Here is a 17,676-nt window from a genome sequence, read left to right on the forward strand (position 1 = left end):
TGTTTTTGTTTTTTTACTTTGTTCAACTCACATTTGGTTTGAAAAGTAATCAAACAATAATTCAAGTATTCTTCATAGTGTTCATATTCTGCAGCACTCGTTCATAGCCCTAAAATGCCCCCACCCCCCTCCCTCCCCCAGGTCTTCAACATTGGAGAAAACATTGAGAACAGCCAAAATTGCACTAACAGTCCTCTTAAAACATACAGAGCAAACATTTCATTTGTTGGATTTGTGCATTCCAAGTTTGTAATCAAGCATAAACAACAATCAAATAACACTACATGACAAAAAAGTCAACACTACTTTTGTGATTGTGTCTGTTCCTTTGGTAAGAGATTTCCTGCAACAAAGCACAATTTCTCACAAACTGTACAAGCAATAATAGTTTTAACAGTTTTCAATCTTTTCTTTTACCATGAAAATCCCTGCAAATTCTTTCAATTATACATCAGCATCTTGATATTTACATAAAACACTAACAATTAAACATTAAAACTAACAACAGAGGAAAAACTGTGTGTTTTATTACAATACGTCTTCCAACTGCGATTGATAATGAAATCATAGAAAATGTTTAAAAAATTGTACAACATGCATAAATTATTCCTGGAAACTAGATGACAAATGTGTCTCGCTATGACAAAAATATTGTGGCCTTAGATGAACAATTTTTCAATTACAATGGACAATTATATTACAGCAGGGAAGCAGTTTCACTATGAGAGGAGGGGTCTTGAATTCTTGTTATGCCTTGAGATGACAACCCATCTTCACTCAGATCATACCTGCATGGGAAAATGATAAAATTATTCATACATGTGCTAAAATAAGTTGTCTATCACATTAAGAAATCTGTCAGCATTGCAGAAGTTTACCATTGTGTGCATCCTTTTGAAATATCTTCTCCACTTAAATCTACCAGCGCCTGCAATTTTGAACAAAAATTAATTAGGATTTTCAATTTGTGGAATATTTGAAATGGGCTCTATGGGAAAATATTTTATATTTATATACAAAATCCAGAAACAAAGACTTTACTTTTCCTAAAAGCCCTTTGTGTTTGGACAGCATGCTCCCTCCGTTCTTCACTGCTACATCCAGAGTTCTCCTGTGGAGCTCCACCATAGATACACTAAACTCAAACCTTCAAACACACACAAGCACACACAAAATCAATGTTGGATTCATTGTGACAATGAATCCACAGGAAATCACCATATCATTAAAAACCAATGACAATCAAGAGAGAGGAACAATAAAAAGTTGCAATAGAAAACAGCTTCAAGGGTCTCTTAAAACCAAACAGCTTTCAAATGTATGCAATACTTGTAACATTATAAATGGGTTTAATTAACTGTTGAAACTTTAAGCATCTCAAAATCTATAAAGCTTTGAGAACAAGCACACATTAAAATGATATTAAATAATTTGTGCAACTGACAGACATGTTAGTGTCTAACCCACGTTTGATCATAAACAGGATTAAGGGTCTTCTTCATTGTACTGGTCTTCCTTCTCCCTGTCCGGCTCTTGTCAGGCAGCAAATAGAGGCGGATGAAGGGATCTGAGCCATCTTTGGTGAAGGCTATCAAGTTACTGAGGACACAAAGGACAAAACTGTTTGACTCTTAGGTTGCCAAGCAGATGTTGTTTGTTGCCTCTTTGATTCTTTATTGTAAAGTATATTGCCATGGAAATGAAAGACAATATGCATACTAAATAACCACTATCCCCAAACTACCACAGCAGCACAATTAATCATGGTGAAATGAGAGAGAAATATAATTTAGTGTATGGTGATCGTTTGGGCCTCACCGGCAGGCGTGGACCACCACAATGAGCTTGTTTCTCTGGGAGCTGTGTCGAACTGTTAGCTGGACCTCACCCAGGGGGTACTGGCTGGGGGCTGTGCCACTATAAACACACCATAGTCAGCCTCAGTCACTTTTAGACACTGTAGCTGAATTTAGAATATGTGCATGCCAACATATGCACAGAGATTAATAGTTAGACAAACAGTCAAATAATTGATACATAAATATACACATTAAAACCATTCTACCAAAGTCAACTTCAGAAATTAAATGAAGTAAAAGTGAATGAGGCAAACAAAAGCTGCAAAGAAGATTAAGGAATTAGAAGCAATATGTCACCCTGCTGACATATGGAAAACATAAAAATCATATCTGTTATTTACTTCTGAAGTTGATGAAGTCTTTGCTGAAGTTCCAAAGTAGCAAAGGGCAGGGAGATATCAGAGGCTAGGCTGGGTGTGGACTCCTTATGAGGCAGGTGTTTCTGGGAACTCGACATGCAGGTGCTCAGGTTGGAGGTGCTGCGGAGAGGGCTGGCTGAGTACGGCTCCCCATCCCTGTGTTGAAGGGTAAAGGTGGAAGCATCTATGGGTGGAGGAGGTGTGGGTGGAGGCAGTGGGGAATCTGAGGCTGATGGTCTGTGGGAGGGGGCCATGGTTGGTTGCAGAACACTGGACTTTCTGACCTGGACGTAGGAGGGCTGGTCAGACGATACCTGCTTCTCCAGGGACAAGATCTACAAGAAAACAGGAAGACAGTAGCCTTAAATTAATGAACATTAAATGTACTGTGCCACTCAACACACAGCCTTCTCACAATCCTTTATGGCTAAAGCAGTGGATCTTAAACATCTGTCTAAAACATTTACAACACAGAGACTCTGTCCTTTCTCACCCTCAGGGCCATCTTAAGTTTGATGGTGGAGCTTGGCCCAGAGTTCTTGAGAGGAAAACACTGGGACAGTGTCATGTCCTCCTCGGTCAACAGGCTGTTCAAAGGCACCATCAGATTACCCAGGGTGCATTTGTGCTTGTCATCTTTTACCTGTGCATAAAGAAAGAAGATCTGCTTTAAGGAGCAAGTCAGCTGTTTCCATTATTTGGAGCTTGACGTTATCAGTAATACATGTTGTTTTTGGTATTTAGCATTACCTCCACCTCGAGTTCCTGCCTCCTGGGATTGTGAACAAGGAATGAGAAACAATCTTCCCACAGAGGCTCCTTGGTCTTGTACCGGATCTTTAGGGACAGACATGTGGTTTGTTGTTGATTAAAAGACACTTGAGAGTAGCTAATTAAAAACACTCTGTTTCTCTGCAGAAATCCATCAATAATATGAAATATGCCCACGTATTGAAAGCGCAATACATGGGCAATAAGTGCAATAGGTATCATTCATGTCTGCATAGAAATGATTTTAGTCTTGTTAGTGATATTCACATAGCACAAGTACAGTATTTTTATTTGGGACTTCTAAGTTATGTGCACTGTAATCCTATTCATATTTTATTTTATTTCATCTATTATTTTTATTCTATTTAGTCTTTTCTATTTTTATTACATATTCTACCTCTTCGTTACTTATTTTACCTCTCCTCTACCTTGCGAGCAATGAAAATGTAATTTCGTTCATATGCGTACTTGTGACGCAAAAATGAATGACAATGAATCTGAATCTGAGTAATGACTATGAACTTAAAGTGTTTTAATCTTTAAGGGCATTTGAAGTGGTCAGTGCCCGGAGTATTAGGCCTTTATTGTGACACGACCACATCTGTATGCATTTTCATTGAAGTGCACATTGTTCGCACACCCCTGCATTGAATCTTACATGCTTTGATATATCAGCAAACATTGATTGCTGGTTAAGAGAATGGATATAAGCATAGTGTGATAATAAAATTTACACCCTCACTTATTAAAAATATATGTAACACATGCAGCAATTCAACACAAGATAAAGGTTTAAAATAACTTGCCCAATTACTTCCTACCAAGGGCAAATATTTCTGCATGATTGATGTGGATGCAGGCTGAGACTCAGCTCCCTATTGCACTGATTCATGTAAAGTCCTGGAGACCAGAGTTATTTTAAGTCTGATTTATTACTGCCCAAACTAGCATGGGGTCTAAGATAATAAAACTAAAACCTTTTAATAAAACTAAAATATTTTTACTGCTTGCAGTAAAATCTCTGCACCGCCAATTTCTTGGTCCACTTACTCTAAGTGTTTTTTTTCCCTTTGTGAATATTTTTTCTTTTGAGATCCACACAGAATTTTTCCATAAGAAATGGACAGTAATTACAATTAATGTCACAGCATAAGTGATTTTGCTGACACTTAATAGTATGTTGGTGAAGGTCCAGGGACAGAAAAAGAATAAGATACATTCTTCATACTTCAGAACACACATCAATACATTTATTCTGCAGTCCAAAAACTGAACAATATAATACCACTAATGGATATTCACAGTATATACTCACCTTACTATAAAGTGTTTTGTGTCCAACAGTGAATTGAACATAAGGGTTGGGTTCAGTGCTGCTCTTCTTTGCAGACTGTGAGAGAATCACAGACAGACAGTGTGGTGTTAACTGATTCTCCTCACTGTGACAAACAAATTAATCTTCAGTAACAAGCAACATAATTACACCCAAACACAAACTCATACAAACATTACTGTTGAGGCACTGTATCAAGCACACAATGGTGAAACAGTCAATAAGGGAATGAACTTTATCATCTCTGACAAGCAGGGTTGCACACAAAGATGCTTCCGGGGAGACTGCCAAGCTTTGTCTCCTCTGCAGTCTAATTTTAGCATGCTCGGTTTAGATGGCTAAGTATTATCCAGTATTCCTTACAGAATAATAATACCCTAGAAGTCCACAGGCCAGGGGCTATGACAATAAAGGGAAGGTCTTACCATTAACCTGTCCTTTTTCCTGAGGATGGTGTTTAAATTGAAGTCTATTTCTCACTGACATTAGAATTAAACTCCACATTGTACATGCAGGCTGATTAACACAATCCTACCGTTTATTATGCTACATCTTGAACTGAGAAGGCAATTAGCACAAAAACTTCTATATAGAGAGTTTCAAATTAGTACTATAATAAATTGTAATTCTAGTATTACTTCTCTGCAGTGTATAAATGACAGCTGTTATATGCATATATTTCCACTTGTACAATGTGTTTTGTTTCCCTCTTTTCCCTAGTTAAAGGGTTTTAAATGAAATTTTATCTTATCTGAATCTAGAGTCAAAGCGGAGAGATGTGCTCTGCATATTGCAAAGACCTATGAGATGACCTATGTTTTATAGGGCTATGTATTCTGAGTAAAATTGATGATGTATAAAAATGTCACTGGGCATGTAATGGTCCAATTTTGCAGCATATTGTGCTTTTTGATGGAATATGTACAAATTAATTCATGTTTTCAGCATTAATGCGTTTTTTGCCATTTCATATTGTGCAGAGTGACAGACTTACAGGACGCTGACAGTGTCAGGATCTCTGCTCATTTCCTGCCCAAGGCTCTTATTTTGTTGAACTTCCTGTCCTTTTGTCCCTACCTGCAGGCACTTTGACTCTGTCAGTATCCCCTTGAGGAGATCCACCAGTATCTTGTTTTTGTACTCTTTCCAGCTGTATAAACCCCAATCACTTTTCCCTCAGCGCCAGATTGCCTCACACCCTAGCATCTCTCACACTAGTGTTTTGCTCACCATTTCTTTTACAACCTGAGGTTCCACTGCTTCACAGATAACCTGCTAGTCCCTGACCTGTTCTCCTGGATTTCTTCACCATTTCCTGTCTACTCTTTAATGGTGACACCTCTAATTCTGTTTTCTTCACCTGCACCCACCTGGCCTGTTTACCTGTCTGACTGTTCCTGACTGAGTCTATCCCTGACCAAGCCACCTGTCTACAGATGACCGGTCCTTATCCAAATCTAGCTCCTTGTTGTACCCTACCTGCCCCAGACTAAGTCTCCAGCTTTCCCCTGGCCCTTGTCTGCATACACCTGCCTGATAAAACAGATCACCTGTATTCTCTAGACTGGTAATCCTGTCTAATCTATCGGCTTCCCTTTAACTGAACCTTAATGTTATAAATGAAATCTCTTATCCACTCTCCGTCTGGTAATTTCCTCCGAACCTGTCTGTCTTCCTGCCTCGAGAATCTGCCTATCTTATAGCAGATCTGTTGGCTTCTGACTGATAATTCTGCCAAACCTGACTATCCCTCTGCATATGAACCTGCCAACCTCAGACTAAATCTCCTGTCACATGTCTGCTTTGTGGTGCCAAGCTCCTTGTGAATTGCCAACCTCATGGCCAAATATTCTCCTACCTGTGCTGGACCTAGCTCCACTGCACAGACCTTTATTTAAACAAGTCCAGAATTTCTGGTTCCATTATAGACCTATCGGTTTCAATGAAATGTCATTCATTCCTAAGCCTCGCTCTGCGTCTGTGTTGCATTTGGGTCTGACACTGAAAGTGAATCCTGACAGACAAAACTGACAATATTTATTTTGTTTGTTTATTATGATATAGTCTGACACAATTTCTGTTTTGTATCTGTGATTCAGTCTGTCTCTGACCTGCTCACTAATTTGATGAACATTAAGGCTTTTTTGTGTATCAACATACACTACTTGCATGTGTATATAAATGAATAACAAAACATTACATATAACATGATTATAACATCATGACCCAAACAACAAAGCTCAAATGAGCCAATAAATATTTGAATCCAATGTCCAATACATAGGCCCTTTACACACTCACTGATGTATAAAGGGTATGAAAATGTTTCCTTGAAGGGTTGCTTGGAAATTTTGTGGTATTTGATGGAACAAAGGCTTATCTGATTTCTACAAACATGCATAAAACTTGTGTCTAATCCTGGGTGTGACGGTGTGCTGCTCTTTCTGCTTCCAGGTTTGTCTGTTTTTATTCAGTGCATGTATCTGTCGTAGCTGAGACAAAGCTAAACATGCTATAAAACCCATATTTTGATAGTCTTCATTGAGGTGGTGATGCAAGATTTGTATAGTTGTGTACATGTTTATGTTGTCTGAGACAAAGCAGGTTCATATTTAAGTATTGAGGAAATGCATTAAACAGTAAATCATCCTGGCCTGTCAATCAGCAGTAGCATTGCAATGATGATAAAGGGTGGACTACTAGGAGCAAACCACAAGTGTTTGTACTTCAGTTGTACTAAAATTACAGTGAGCTTCAGCATGGACTGCTGGTGCACTTTGGGAGTGCCAGGGTGACTGACTGAGGCTTGAAACTTCTTAGAATTATGAAAGGCAAAAAACAACTCATGCTTCCAGGAGGTGTCAGTTGATTTCTGAGTAACTTTGTGTAACCTGAGACTGTGATTGGTTTTGAACAGCTATGTTGTAAATCAGTACAGCACCTGTTACTCAATAACACAATCACAGTTGGAATCGTAGTTTCACAGGTCTCATAGAGGAACAGTCATTGTTTCTTTGTTTTTTATATTGCACTACCACACTCAAGTGACTACTTCATTTGAATGTTGGCCTGGCAAATACTGCAACATGAAGTTGGCATGATGAGTTTATTCATCATGTAACACAAGCTGGGTTCATATGCAGGCATGCTGTTGCAGTTCCAGTGCATTGAGGAGAATGAGAATGTGCGGGGATTGCTTGAGAGCCAGCAAAATGTTAATTTCTCTTTTGAATTGAATTAGAATTTTACATGTACAGCTGCATGAGTTAGGAAATGTGGAAAATCATGTATCATTAGAAAGAAAAGAATAATGCACAGCACAACCCAAACGTCAAACAGAGAATGAAATCATCTATCTTCATGAGCATTTAAAAAAATACACTTCATTCTGCTTGTTTAACATTATAAGCATATGATGTTGAATGGTGCACTTCAGGACCAACACAGGTGAAACACAGGGTGTGATGTGCACATGCAGTCAGAATGTCAAACATTACCTTAAGGGCCTTAAAAACTGACACTTGCTTCAACCCGTCATATGTGAAATCTGACAGATTGCTCTTTTAAACCACAAGGAGATTTAGGGAAAAAAAATCACACCCATAGTTAGTAGGATAAGAGATTCAGTATGGTTAAGACACATGGCACATGTACTGAAACAAGAATGACATGAATAATAAATAAAAAGTCATGTGAAGGTTGATATAGTTGCTACTGCAGAGCGCTAACGATAAAAACAGAATAATGAGGGAATTTACTACAGGGGAGTCTTGGACCGGCTAGTTTGAGACCCCGTGTTACATTTAACAAGCTCCTCTATAGACTTTCTGTCTACACACAAACGGGCTCACTAACACAGCCAGAAATCATTAACTGGTTTTGCTTGTCAACTCTTTTTACTGTAAATATGTTTCACTACTGCCTTAAACTGAGCATCTGATTTAGCAGAATCTGCATCCATCTAACAAGGGGCATGGTTTCAGCTTGCATGGCTACATCCTCTATTTTGTATCTATTTCATGTTAATGGATTTTTGACATTGTGAGTATTTTTATGAGATTTTTATTTTATTTTTATTGCAATAAAACCATGCAGCTAACACAAGCTTTAGCATTCATGTTTTAAGGACTCCTCTGTTACTGTTCTACTCACATCATAGCACACTGCCAATACACTAATACTACCAAGATGCAAACTACAAGTGGACTCACAAATATCGTTCTATACTCTGATGTATTGCTTTCACAAAAAACTAGGCCAGACGCTCTCCTTTCACTTAAATTTCCACAGCCCAAGCTGCCTGTGAAAACACTCTTGGGTGAAGAGAAAAGAGAAATAAAGAGCAAAATGTGAAGTTACAGTTTGAGAAAAAGGATGGCTACAAAAGTGTTATATGTAATAGATGGTGAAATTCAATGTAACCATTAAACTGAAGGATTCCTTTCAGGTTTCAAGTTACTTTTATGGCCTTCTATGCTTTTCTAACCTCGTTAGATAAACCTAATGCACAAGGCTGTTTTTTGAAGCTTCTTAAACATAGAAGTCTTAAAAAAAAGAAGACGGAATCTCCAAGCTGCAATGCTTAATTCATATAACTTGCTATAACATTTTGAGCCAATGTAATAATAAAACCTGCCATGGGTGTTAGGTACATCTGGAGGTCAGAGTACAGTGAAAACCAAATTTCAAAAAACAAGGCAAAATCAATGAAGTCACTCGAGGATCACAACGTATGAATGGTAACAGGAAAGTGGAGCATTGTGCACACTGGCCAATAATCCTTATTTAAACACGTGCGATAGCATTTCTTACTAAACTAGTTCAGAGTGTTGTAAATGTAGTGTGTATGTTTTGGGTGGAGAACAAAAATCCTTCGTAAGCCTAATGTTATATTTTATAACAAGATATAGCATTGTATCCATAGCACTGCCAGCATAAAAACAAAGAGAACCCTGCAGAATCTTACTGGCAGGTTCTTTGCTGAATCCAGATAGACCACCAGCACTGCTGACGATAGCCCATCATTGGCCAGGCTTCTATCGGCACGCACACTTCGCAAGACCTGTTTGGACAGGAAAGACAGAAAAGATAACTGATACGTATCCAACCTCTATTATCAGAAGCAAATAAATAAACAGGGACAGACAAAGGTTAATTTGTTTAAGAAAGAAAGTCTGTTTTTCAGTGTTGTACCTGATCCAACTTCTCAGGAGTGGAGAGCAAAGACAGCCACTCCAGTTTTAAGTGAAGTTTCCCAGTAGGAGCTTCCTCAAGGTCAAACCACTGAAATAATATGACAAAACATCAGTCACTGAGGAACCTAACTTTTTATTCTGAATTGAATTATATATTATATATTAAGAAAAAAGCAAATTAGCAAATCTCCTAATAAGTGGAACTATTCATTTAAAGGATGTAACTCAAATTCTATTGTAATATAATTTTGCCAGTAAACGTGTTACCTCATCAACTTTCTGTTCTTTGTGCAGTTCAGTCATATCGATCATCAGGCTGTGAATAATGACAGATAATTACTCAAATTAGAAAACAAAGCAGTAAACAGAGAAGCCACACCAATACATCTAAACAGAGGGGGCCAATTATCGACTGGCTGCTTTGTTTTGTCAGTGTAGTGGTATAGTGTCAGGGCTTTGACTAGTGACAAGACTTTGCCTTTGAATCCAGATCTGTGGGACATCTCTACTTCACTTTAACTTAAGTCCACAGTCCATAATTTGAACGCCCCTACCCGTCAGATTTCAACAGGTTACTGTATGCAATGCCACACCAAATCTTTAGCTCGTCGATACACAGCTGTCAGATAACAACAAAGCCAGTTCTTACACACCAGTCACACTGCCTGAGGTATATCAAACCATGGGTTCTATTTTCCTTGCCAGAGCAAAATTGGTGTACAGTAGCTTCAAACACAGCCAAGTCTTTTTCTTTTTTTTGCACATTGGTATTTTTTAGTACATTTCCCCTTCCACTTTCACCACTTCACTTGCACTCACCTGTTCTTACTGTACTAAAAACCAGCCATGTGCATCCACTTGCTAAATTATCAATGGAGAATCTTCTCTTGGAGACTTCCAGCATCAGTCCCGTTTCCTGTAACCCGTTTCCCCAGTCGGACTCAGTCCTGCTCACTGGCTTTGTTTTTCTGGACATTCATTTTCATAGACTCTTTGTTCCATTTTATTGCCTGTCCTGCCTGTCACCTTCACTCTTGTTGCTATCTGGTTTTGATTGGTGGTTCCTCTGCTGTAGCAATATCAGTGTTACCCATTTTGTAATCTACACCGTGTGCTGTCAGTACCAAGCCTGCTAGCTTCTCCAAGTTTGTTATCCATCAGTTGATTATAGGGGTGGCATGTCTGAAGCCTGCCTCACAGCCGGCTAGTCCCTTTTCTGCTACAGTTGGTCAGCTTGTCTGTTAGGACTGAATGAGCTAACAGCAAGTCTGTAGCTAGTGGTAGACCTGCTAGCGTCTAGCCATCCCAATCCCCTGTTTAGACCAAGAATAGTCCCTCCCATAGTCCAAACATATGCAGGTGAGGTTAATTTGTGACTCTAATCTTCCTGTAGGTGATAATGTGAGCGTGAGTGTTTGTCTCTAAGTGCCAGCCCTATCAGATACTGGTGATCTGTCCACTATGTCCCTGCCCCACGTCAGCTGGGATCAGCTCCAGTACCCCCCATAATCCTGGATGGATGGATGCTAGTTCCTATTCCACTTCTGTCCCTGACCCAGAAGTGTCCTTTTACTAGGGCTCCCATTCGGTGATCGCCGGAGAAAGCCCTGCCCCTGCAGGTGACAGTCTATAAGCCACAGAACCAGTCATTCTGCACATTCAAGTTCCAGCCCATCACTGAGCCAAGGCCACAGGTTCAGTCATGCTGCACATCTAAGTTCCGGCCTGAAACCAGTTGAAGTTTGTCAGTGGAACTTCTTGTGCCCACCAGTCGTTGCACCTCAGCCAGTTGGTTCTTGAGCTGCCAACATGCCATGTTTTTTTCCATTCTTGGGTCAGCCACACCCAGTGAGATAACATCTGTTACTTACCCTGTCCCCATTCTTGAACTTATTCCAGTCTCTCTACAAAGCTGGTGTTCCGTTTGTAGCTCAGTTGGTTGTCCAGCCTAAGGGCTGTTCTGCACCAGGCTCTCCAGCTGTCACTCAGTTTGCAGCCCAGTTCCATGTCCAGTTTGCAGAAGAGTCAACACCACTGGCTTACATCCCACCTGAAGCCCAGCTTGCTCCAGGACTGGTATCACTGGATGATAGTTAATGTGCTCCTCAGTCAACATCCAGTCTGCTGTCCCACCTTCTCCAAAGGTACCCTCTTCATCTGACATCCTGCTTGTTTAGGGATGCGTGTTCTCCCCTAAAGCTGGTCAGTTGTTTGTTCCATGTTTGTTTCCTGTCCAGATGTAACGGGCACTCCTGTTGCTCCATGGCTCTGTGGCTTCAGTTTTGTTACACATTCCTGTATGTTCTTATGTTCTTCAGCCAGTGTAATTCTGAGCTAGTTACCTCCCAGTTTCTGCTTTATTTCATGCTTTGCTCTACCCTGAGTTTCATTTATACCACTATTACTAACCTGTATCTCTTCACCATTGCCCTTTTAAAGCTTTTTTACTGGCCTTGATATCCTTGTCCCACATCTATGTTTGGGTCCTCAATTCATGATTCATGACAGCAGATGTCTGAGTGAATATTTATGCACAGGATATATAGATATAATATAGGGGGAAATCCTTTGCACCCGATACTATATTTCCATGCCATGATATCGAATTTTCCTTTGTACTTAAAGTAGATGAGGGGACCTGATTTTTAAAGCCCTTCCAGAGTCCAGCTGCTCATAATGCACCACAATAATGTATTCTCTTACATACTGGGCCAGGTTGTACTTGACTGTGCCTGACGGCCCCCAATACCTGCCAATGCTACTAATCACCAAAATTGGGGGAAAAAAAATGTTGGAAAGCCACATATGCACCTTTGCGTGGAGTTTAGACTTGCATATGCCCTGTTTCAGGAAAATAGAGCCCACTGTATATGTGAGATGATTAGAGCAGGGCAGGAAATGTGAGAGACTCGCCTTCCCAGGAAATCATCTTTGTCTGGATCCTCATCAAACAGTTCAATTTCAAGATGTTGACCTGAGTGTTCATACACCAGTGCCTGATAAACACAAGAACATGCTGACGCTTCTTCAAACATGTACAATGAGCCAATAGACAGATATAGACAGCAATATTAACTATGTAAATTGAAATCATAAACTCCAAATGTAACTTTCAACAAGTAATGTAACAAGTAACATTCAAACTGCATCGTTGTAATGTACACCCCCTACTCTGACAGACATCCCACAGTTGTCACCTCGTAAACTTCATTCCACTTGGGATGGAGGCTCTCCTTGACCGTCTTGCTCTGAAACAGCTGGTTACCGATCTGTATGATGCCATATGGGTCAGACTTGCCCTTGATCAGCCCTCCCAGAAATTTATCCTTCCCTTCCAGATCCTGAGCCTCCAAGAAGTGGATCCTCAAGACTCCCTATGGAGACATGCAGAGCATTATGAAGAAAAGCTATGAAATAGCAGCCTCTGACACTTTAAGGCAACAGTGTGACATTGTCTAGCTGTTTAAGATACTGCCAATGTTGTGCAAAGCTATTATTAAGGTCAAACAGTGTCAACTTTGAACAATCTAGAAATCTACTCAGATTATGCTGGAAAACCTTTGTGCTTTCATATATTCATGTTCAAGTTGCTCTTAAACAACTACTTTATGTCTTAAGAAGGAAAAGTAAATGGACATGAAGCATCTCTGTGGAGATTCTCAGTGTCATTCTCATGAAGTATCATGTGACCAAAGACCTTAGACTGCTCAAAATGGTCACTAATTATGACTTTCAAAAGTTGTTTTTAAGTTTATAATTTCTGTTCCAACCCAGAAAGTGACTTAACAACATCTAAACTAAATCGAACAGCTAGCAAATCAGCAAATTCTTGTATTTTCTTGTCATTGTTTGATAAATTACAAGATTAATTAATTGTCAAAATTGTCCATTTTCTGTCTGAACTATTCAATTAATCATTTAATGTGGATCAACATTAACAGCCTGGTCCTTGTGACACAGCCTGAACATGGAATTTTGCTCTTTTGTTCAAGCAGTTTTAATGCATAGCGTTATGACAGAACCATGATGACAGCTGCACTCATTGGTTATCCTTCCTTGGACTCTTTTTGGCAGATTCTGTGTACTGCAACCACACAAGCTCTACTGTTTTAGAGATGCTGTCACCTAGCCACTTAGCAATCACCATTAGGCTCTTGTCAAAGTTGCTCAGATCCTTATACGTGCCCAGTTGTCTTGCTTCCAGTACAAAAACTTCAGGAAATGCTCACTTGCATCCTGATACATCCCACCTCTTGACATATGCCAATTTTAACAAGATAATCAGTGTTATTCACTTGACATGCCAGTGGTTTTAATGTTGTGGCTGACTGGTATATATTTTTAATACTTTATTACATTACAAAAAAGCTCAATCTTACAATATTTGAATATCAAGGACTTTCAGCTGCTAACCAAGAATTCCCTCATGAAGCTATGGGACAAAGACAGTTACAGGAGGCTTAGTAAGCCTCAGTTAACTGGATGCATTTCAAAACTGCATTAGTACCTTTGGCATTGGGAAGCGTAGCTTGGCCAATTCCACATCCTTGACCAGTGGGATGGTGATACGGTGGGGTAAAACCAGATAACTGTAGATAATATCTTGAATCAAACTGTCAGAGAAACCACTGTGAGAGCAGGAGGGAAGGTTGGGACACAGAAGGGAGATAAACAGAAGAAAGCAATAAATTACTTAAATGACAGTAAGAGTGCCCTTGTCATACTGTATATGTAAATATTGATGATGAGATGAAACTTTATTCATCAACTTCATTCAGATATTCACAGGACTTTAAGGTAATCAACCTACAACCAATTACTATTTCAAAATTATGAAAATCTGCGAAAGATGAGCTAACATAACAGTGCACTAGCATGTTTCTTTCTTGCATGTTACTTCTAACATTGTTTAACACTAAATTTCTGTAAAACTGACTTTGCTTTACAGTAAAATAAACACAGGGATCTGACAGAACCTATCCCAGCTCTCTTTGGGTGAAAGGCAGGGGTCCACCCTGGACAGGTCACCAGTCCATCACAGGGCCACATAGAGACAAACAACCTCACACACTCACACTCACTCCTATGGGCAATTTAGAGACACCAATCAACCTGACATACATGTTTTTGGACTGTGGGAGGAAACCAGAGTACCTGGAGAAAACCCACGCAAGCACAGGGAGAACATGCAAACTCCACACACAAAGGCCCCTGCTGGGTTTCAAACCAGAAACATTCTTGCTGTGAGGCAACAGTGGTAACCACCAAGGCACTGTGCCGCCTGTGTTGTAACCAGATCATTTCTCTCTCAGCATATGGTAATCATATTTTTTCTAGAATGCTCATCAATTCTTTATTGCTTTATAGCCTACAAGGCAAATGCATGTCCTATAATATTTTATTGCCAGCCCAGCACTAAAAATTATGTCTGTCAAATACTGATAGTATAATGTAAGCCTGCTGGTGAACATGGCACTGAAAAAGAAAGGGAAATGATGGAGGAGGTTGAAGAAGGAACCAGTACAGATCAATTACAAGTACACTATTAAATGTTACGTAAATGATGTAAAGTTAGGGCACTTGATACTCTTGTTAGATTGTCCAAATGGTGTTTGATTTATGCAATTTTTAGCAAACACATGACCTTGAGGTAGGCAGGGAAAATCTGGCATAAAACTCTATGAAGACAGGTGTGCAACCACTCGTCAGTGCCAATGCATTTGTACAATATACAATTTCAAACAAAATTAAGTATAAAGTGGTCATCTTGAAAATTCAGATTAATACAATTTGTGTTTTCTGTTCACACAAATAATGGGAGTAAAACCATGGAAAATGAGATCATTTTATATACTAGACTAGCAAAAACTACAGTGGGTACAGAAAGTATTCAGACCCCTTTAAATTTTTCACTCTTTGTGTCATTGCAGTCATTTGCCAAAATCAAAAAAGTTCATTTTATTTCTCATTAATGTACACTCAGCACCCCATCTTGACAGAAAAAACCAGAAATGTAGAAATTTTTGCAAATTTATTAAAAAAGAAAAACTGAAATATCACATGGTCATAAGTATTCAGACCCTGTGCTCAGTATTGAGTAGAAGCACCCTTTTGAGCTAGTACAGCCATGAGTCTTCTTGGGAATGATGCAACAAGTTTTTCACACCTGGATTTGGGGATCCTCTGCCATTCTTCCTTGCAGATCCTCTCCAGTTCTGTCAGGTTGGATGGTGAACGTTGGTGGACAGCCATTTTCAGGTCTCTCCAGAGATGATCAATTGGGTTTAGGTCAGGACTCTGGCTGGGCCAGTCAAGAACGGTCAGAGAGTTGTTCCGAAGCCACTCCTTTGTTATTTTAGCTGTGTGCTTAGGGTCATTGTCCTGTTGAAAGGTGAACCTTCGGCCCAGTCTGAGGTCCTGAGCACTCTGGAAGAGGTTTTCTTCCAGAATATCTCTGTACTTGGCCGCATTCATCTTTCCTTGAAGTGCAACCAGTCGTCCTGTCCCTGCAGCTGAAAAACACCCCCACAACATGATGCTCCCACCACAATGTTTCACTGTAGGGATTGTATTGGACAGGGGATGAGCAGTGCCTGGTTTTCTCCACACATACCGCTTAGAATTAATGCCAAAAAGTTCAATCTTGGTCTCATCAGACCAGAGAATCTTATTTCTCATAGTCTGGGAGTCCTTCATGTGTTTTTTGGCAAACTCTATGCGGGCTTTCATGTGTCTTGCACTGAGGAGAGGCTTCCGTCGGGCCACTCTGCCATAAAGCCCCGACTGGTGGAGGGCTGCAGTGATAGTTGACCTTGTGGAACTTTCTCCCATCTCCCTACTGCATCTCTGGAGCTCAGCCACAGTGATCTTTGGATTCTTCTTTACCTCTCTCACCAAGGCTCTTCTCCCACGATTATTCAGTTTGGCTGGACGGCCAGGTCTAGGAAGAGTTCTGGTCGTCCCAAACTTATTCCATTTGAGGATTATGGAGGCCACTGTGCTCTTAGGAACCTTGAGTGCTGCAGAAATTCTTTTGTAACCTTGGCCAGATCTGTGCCTTGCCACAATTCTGTCTCTGAGCTCCTTGGACAGTTCCTTCGACCTAATGATTCTCATTTGCTCTGACATGCACTGTGAGCTGTAAGGTCTTATATAGACAGGTGTGTGCCTTTCCTAATCAAGTCCAATCAGTTTAATTAAACACAGCTGGACTCCAATGAAGGAGCAGAACCATCTCAAGGAGGATCAGAAGAAATGGACAGCATGTGAGTTAAATATGAGTGTCACTGCAAAGGGTCTGAATACTTATGACCATGTGATATTTCAGTTTTTCTTTTTTAATAAATTTGCAAAAATTTCTACATTTCTGGTTTTTTCTGTCAAGATGGGGTGCTGAGTGTACATTAATGAGAAATAAAATGAACTTTTTTGATTTTGGCAAATGGCTGCAATGACACAAAGAGTGAACGATTTAAAGGGGTCTGAATACTTTCCGTACCCACTGTATGTTAAAAATTAGCAGGCATAAATTAGTCATGCCAGTTTCAATTTGAAAAATCAGACAGGAGCATTTCACAGTAGATTCCCAAATTGATTCTTGTTACCAGCCTGCTACTTGGCTGGGTTTAAAATGGCAATCATTACTTGGAAAAAAAAAGGAATTAATTAATGCAGTTGTTCTAGGAGGTGCAATAACCTCAGCTAAAGCTAAATTACTTAATTCTTCCTGTTCCTCTAAATTGAAAAACTAATTCAGCTTAGTAACTTTGGTATATCACATCACTAAGGGTTGGCTCATACAAGGATTTTAAAAATCCTGTAGTGTGAGCCTGGCATTAAGCTGCCAATAAACATAACCATACCAAATGGTAATGGCAACAAGGCTTACTTAGAAGAGTTGCCATCTCTGCCGCTCCTGAATTTACTTTGTATAACTCACATTAACTGTATTAAATGTATTTAGTTGCAGATAATTTATTAAACCAGCTCAAGCTGAAAAGAAACCAACAAACAGGAAGTGCAATATCTAAAAAATTCATGGAGGTTTTATGTTGTCATAATAACAAGCTCCAAAAAAAGCTGCAATTAAAACTTTACAACCTATATTTGGTACAGTGAACGAAGTGCCATCAAATTCAAAACCTTACTAACTACCACAG

At 39.6% G+C, this 17,676-nt stretch overlaps 1 protein-coding gene across 3 annotated transcripts in view; it reads right to left on the bottom strand.

Moving 5' to 3' along the window:
- Positions 1-196: 196 nt before the first annotated feature.
- The window catches only part of esyt2b (extended synaptotagmin-like protein 2b), a 32,526-nt gene continuing 15,046 nt past the window's right edge, over positions 197-17,676 (bottom strand). Inside the window, exons 8-23 of one of the 3 annotated variants that reach the window (XM_026292890.1) lie at positions 14,025-14,145; positions 12,715-12,891; positions 12,431-12,513; positions 9,785-9,833; positions 9,516-9,605; positions 9,289-9,384; positions 7,820-7,882; positions 4,305-4,379; positions 2,969-3,055; positions 2,712-2,861; positions 2,201-2,553; positions 1,819-1,917; positions 1,468-1,599; positions 1,042-1,147; positions 879-928; positions 197-788 (exon numbers count right to left, since the gene is read on the bottom strand). In XM_026292890.1, coding sequence (XP_026148675.1) covers positions 698-788; positions 879-928; positions 1,042-1,147; positions 1,468-1,599; positions 1,819-1,917; positions 2,201-2,553; positions 2,712-2,861; positions 2,969-3,055; positions 4,305-4,379; positions 7,820-7,882; positions 9,289-9,384; positions 9,516-9,605; positions 9,785-9,833; positions 12,431-12,513; positions 12,715-12,891; positions 14,025-14,145 — 1,822 coding nt within the window. In that variant the 3' untranslated portion in view covers positions 197-697. Of the gene's footprint in view, positions 789-878; positions 929-1,041; positions 1,148-1,467; positions 1,600-1,818; positions 1,918-2,200; positions 2,554-2,711; positions 2,862-2,968; positions 3,056-4,304; positions 4,380-7,819; positions 7,883-8,533; positions 8,636-9,288; positions 9,385-9,515; positions 9,606-9,784; positions 9,834-12,430; positions 12,514-12,714; positions 12,892-14,024; positions 14,146-17,676 lie in introns of all 3 variants that reach the window. The other 2 variants (XM_026292889.1, XM_026292891.1) reach the window with 2 other exon arrangements.

Source organism: Mastacembelus armatus, chromosome 20 (assembly GCF_900324485.2).
Source record: "Mastacembelus armatus chromosome 20, fMasArm1.2, whole genome shotgun sequence".
NCBI classification, from domain to species: domain Eukaryota; kingdom Metazoa; phylum Chordata; class Actinopteri; order Synbranchiformes; family Mastacembelidae; genus Mastacembelus; species Mastacembelus armatus.